Source organism: Orbicella franksi, chromosome 15 (genome assembly GCF_964199315.1).
Source record: "Orbicella franksi chromosome 15, jaOrbFran1.1, whole genome shotgun sequence".
Classification (NCBI taxonomy): Eukaryota; Metazoa; Cnidaria; class Anthozoa; order Scleractinia; family Merulinidae; genus Orbicella; species Orbicella franksi.
In genome coordinates, this window is record NC_138159.1 from 6,089,701 (window position 1) to 6,094,700 (window position 5,000).

A 5,000-nucleotide genomic window follows, 5' to 3' on the forward strand; every position below is an offset into this window, starting at 1 on the left:
AGTTGGATTATTTTCGATTCTTTTGCATAAGTTGTTTATTATGTTGTTCCTTATGCTCAAAAATTCATGTATGCCTATCAAAGTTCATCAAAAAACTGTACCTTCCAGCCACCGCAAAATGTAATGCGGAGTGATAAAATAAATCAATAGTACTATTTAAAAGACCTGGCAAAATAGGGTAAGACTGGTACATCATATCTCTTTTGCAAGCATGGTGACCTATTTTAATTTATTTTTAGAGACTGTGCTTTGTAGGAAACATTCAGGGAAATGTATTGTGCCCAGGAGATTACTTTTAAGCTTACTTTAACATCGGTAGAAATCATTCCCAATACTGGTAGAAGCAAAGAAATACCAGACAAAATAAAGGCTCGAAAGTTCAAACTGTCACAAGAATGGTAAACTCGATTTCTTGACATCCTGAACTAAACTCAAATTTCTTGAACTGTAACCAATTTCAATCCTTGCAATCCTGCACATTATTTCGAAACTACTGTTTTTGCTTTGCTCTATAGCATTTTTATCCAACTAAGCTGTATATTTGGTGGCATTTGGCGATGCAAGGTGGTAATAAGCTGAGTGAAAATTTGCTCTGTCTGCACGACAGCGTTTCTTTATGCCCGTGACGGAGGCAGATCTTAATTGCAAAATTCAAAACACAACAGTGTGGACTATACAAACTAGTGCCAGCTTAGTTCGTGCCGCTTGAAAGCAACACGATCAACAAAACTTAGATTGCTGATGAACATGTCGAAATGGCTTCGTAGACTTGAGCCATATAAATTGCTCACTCCATTTCTACAAACAACATAATACAATACACTACACTTCACAAAGCTTCTTACCAACAATATAAAGCTTCAAAGGCAGCTGTAAATGTGTTTCGGAACATGCAGAAAGATCCGGCAAAACACTCTCACGATAAAAGTCACAATCGATAGGTTTCGAGCTTTCAACTGGCAAACACCGTCCCGTCCCCTAGTAAAATAATCTCAGAGGACACGATCACAACGCATTTTCATTGGAAGAAACAACAACACATACAATTGGTCAAAAGGTGTTAGACATGTCTGCCACGCAGGACGAAAGTGCAACGCTACACCCTTTTGCGTTCGTGATGACTAGATATTCGTCTATGTGACCCTAAGAGAAAAAACCGGCTGCCAGCAGACTACCAAGAGCATAGTCTCATAATTTTTTCATGACCGCTATTACGCAAGATAGATAGGTCACTCATAGCTTGAGCTGTCTGTGCATCTCCATAATTGAGTCGCTTTGTTTGCTTTGTTTATTCGCTGCTTTTGAGAACTTGTGTGTGTTTGGGAAGATTATTGTATGATATTCGACGTTAGAACCGGGCCCTGGTTGAACCCTACTTGTCAGACTTAACACATGAACTGTACACTCACCGCTACAAAAAAAATGACCGCACGAAACCCTGGGGGCGGCGCGCTTCAAGCTCCCAGGATTTCACTCGGCCATTTCTTTCTTGCGACTTGTTTACGGTCACGCTCGACAGACTTAGCGAAAGAGTGGACGACTCGTGGTCTAAATGAACTGACAATTCGTCTCTGATAGCCTCTTTAACCTCTTAGTTCAAACGCTCAACAGTTAGCTTATTAACCAGAACAGTTCCAGAGAGAATATAGGACGGAGAAAGGAGATTATAAGCACCGGGGAACTTACGAAAGCGAGGGTGAAACACGAATTGGCGAATCTTTGAAGAGTATTGGAAATCAAGGGAGACTAAGTAAGTGTGCGTTTTGATAGCTTTAGCATTTTTTTACTTCTCAAGACATAAAAAACTTATATAGTTGATCTTATTTTGAAAAAGAAGAAATTATGTACTTAAAATTAAAACATTAATAACTGCATCGCGAAGTACAGCGACATTAATATTTGTGTCAAGACCAGCCCTCTCTTGCAAGGTACAGCTGGCGTGACTTAGCGAGCGTGTCACAATTAGGTTTTGTTTTCCTTCTGATTGGATGACAAAGTGGCGTGAAATTTTTTCAACAGTTCTCCCACCCCCCCCCCCCCCACAAAAAAATAATGATTCGTCCCTAATGCGATTTACTTTTAAGTGAAAACCGCTCTAAACGGAAACAGTGGATAAACTTGATTGATTTTCAGTCTTTCCTAGAGCTTGGTATTCCTGTGTTTCGCCAGATATGGGCACGTTAACATTCCGCGTCGCTCAACCTGGTGATCACAGCGACGTTGTAAAGATGTCTGAAGGAATCTACAGTGGGAATGATTATCTACCACTCAAATTTCACCAGTGGCTCCAGAGGGAGAATTTGACTGTTCTTCTTGGTTATTCTGACGACAAATTGGTCGGTTTGCAAGCATGTTTTGTGGTAGATGAAGGTCGGACGTATATTCGTCGGGCAGGACGCATCCAGCCAGAACTTCGAGGCCAAGGTCTTGGGCGTCAACTGAGAGAATGTGTAAGAAAACACGCCATAGATCATTATCCCAGCCTACAACGAGAACGATTCACCACAACTTTCGACAATGCAAGCTCTGTGGATCAAAGAAAACTTTTAGAAAACGATATCTTGTCATATCAGGTTCAAAAAAAATTGTCTTGTCAAGCTGCAATTTTCACGACAAATGCGGTCGAGATAGAGATGTGCTCGAAAGAATATTTTTCCAGTGTTATCCTCTCTAGCCCCATGAGAGGGGAGCTTTTCCCGGCCAACGTCATTGTCGTTAATTGGTGTCCTTTCGAGCCTCTCCGATCAAATATCGATTACATGCTACAAGAGAGCGATGAAATGTTCGTCAACAAATGTGGTGACGATGCTTTACCAAGATCGTTTAGTTTTGGGACTTTTTCGCCGAGAGTAAAATTCGTGCAGTGGCTGGCTGCAGTTTACACCAGAGATCCCGTCCTTTTTGAAGCGCATCTTCTGCACCAATTGAAGCGAGCCCGTGAAGTCATCAATGGTGACTTTATTTTCATTTCTTTTCAAGACAAAAGCTTAACTCCCACGGCGAGGAAAGTGATGGAAGAACAGCTGCAATTGAAAGAGCACGATTGGTACATGAAAAAGACGATGAAACTCTTTCAGAGAGATGTTACAAGGTAAACGGGCGAAGTTTCAAAAGTCCATGACCACTAAAACCAAGACTAACCTGTTGAACTGTAAATCATGTAAATAGAGTTTACCCAAATACAGATTAAATCTTTGTAGGAAGACAAAAAAAAAATCAAAAGATGGCAATATATGCGCTGGGAGTTGCTAATTTATCCGCACAGTGTAAACCATGGAAAACTGTGCTTTATTGTATCACATTTAATCAGAGAGCAGTTTAATAAGTGATCGTCATGAAACATTTAGATACAAATTTTGAGAACACTCGGTCGGTAACAAGAGATATGCACAAAACATGGGTCGGGGGAAATGTTAAATTCAGTTTTCTAGTTAAGTCTTATGCTCAGACTGGGGGGAAAACGACCATACAAAACAGCTAAAATTTAGGCCACAAGTTGAGAGCGCGGAAAGCTCTCTCGCGGCCACAGCTCACGATACAAAGCATTTGCGCGTGCGTCGCGCCAGCTTCATCAGACGAATATGATACGCTATTAAATCACCGCTGATTAGAGGTTAAACATACAGTTCACTGAAGAAGCAAGCTGTCAAAAACAGCGAAAAAACAACAACCTCCAGAATTATTAGAACAAATTCAACTTAAATGTCTATAGAATGCACGAAAGTTTTTTACTTACTTGCTCGGATCCTTAATAAGGAAAAATAAGTTTTTTTCAAAATTAATCGCCCGATCGTTCGCCGGAAACGAATCATGCGCAGAAAGCGAATTTACTGCTGGTAAGTAACATATTCTACCGTTCTCTTATCATAGTGTGTAACCTAGCAGTGTACGGTTAGTAACAAAATGGCGGCCGCTTCTTTGCTTTTGCGAAGCATGTGTGATAATTATAAGGATTTAGATAAAGTTTTGTAACGACTAGAAGATATAGTTGACTCGGACTGCGCCATGGTCAACTATCACGCGATAGAAATCTCGAGCCTATTGTTAAATAGTACGTTTTAGTTAGCTTCGAACTGGACAGACTTAAGAGCAACTTGAGAATCAGGCCCGGTGTCGATGAATATATAGAGTAAGCTAAGTACATACGTATTGCCATTGCGCATTCATATACATTTTTTAATTTTTTAATTTTTTTTTAATTTTTTAACGAAGACTAGTGAGCAGCACAAGGGAAGACTTCTTATAGTTGTACGCTTTTTCGTTTATTTCCGACGCGTTTCGTGTCTATCTGAGACTTCTTCAGCGAATGATTACAACTAACATTGAACAGCATATATAGCACATAAGCGTGCCTTGGAAGTGAATAACTGCTGAAACATGCTGTAAACGGACGTTACAAGAAACGCCTTAATGCGTATGGTATTGCGCGTTGTTATACTTCAGGAGAACTCCTTCCATTTCAACGGAAGGAACTATCTCCAAACCCATCGTACCGCATTGGGGACAAAAATGGCAGTTGCTTTCGCGAACATTTTTATGTCCGCAGTAGAATCTAAAATTATCGGTAAAAGCAAGATATAACCCATTGAGTGGAAGAGATACATAGATGACGTGTTCTCGTTGTGGAACACAAACAGAGAGGAAATAGATCAATTTATTTCAGAAGCAAACAGGCACCATCCTACCATTAAATTCACGGCTGAAATATCAGAGAAGGAAATAAATTTCCTAGACACTACTGTCTTCAAAGGCGAGAGATTTAACAAAGATTCAATCTTTGATATCTGCACACACTTCAAGCCGACTGAGAAATTTCAATACACGCATTTCTCTTCCTGTCACGCTCCAGGTGTGAAAAAAAGGTTTTATAAAAGGTGAAGCACTTAGGCTTCTGAGAACAAACTCTTCAAAAACAAGTTTTGAAGAAAAGATCAAAAATTTCAGATCAAATTTGCGTGTTCGAGGCTATCCAGAGAAACTGGTCAACAAAGTCCTCGCAG

General features: G+C 40.1%; 1 protein-coding gene across 2 annotated transcripts; it reads left to right on the forward strand.

Moving 5' to 3' along the window:
• The first annotated feature begins 1,666 nt into the window (after positions 1–1,666).
• LOC145469782 (histidine N-acetyltransferase-like) lies at positions 1,667–4,431 on the forward strand. Of its 2 annotated transcripts, none has more exons than XM_081453589.1 (2): positions 1,667–1,750; positions 2,134–4,431. In XM_081453589.1, the coding sequence occupies exon 2, from the start codon at positions 2,172–2,174 to the stop codon at positions 3,093–3,095; it is 924 nt and encodes a 307-aa protein (XP_081309715.1). In that variant the 5' UTR covers positions 1,667–1,750; positions 2,134–2,171; the 3' UTR covers positions 3,096–4,431. The 2 variants fall into 2 exon arrangements, with proteins under 2 accessions (XP_081309715.1, XP_081309716.1); XM_081453590.1 differs by having other exon boundaries at positions 1,697–1,750; positions 2,170–4,431.
• Positions 4,432–5,000: the final 569 nt, after the last annotated feature.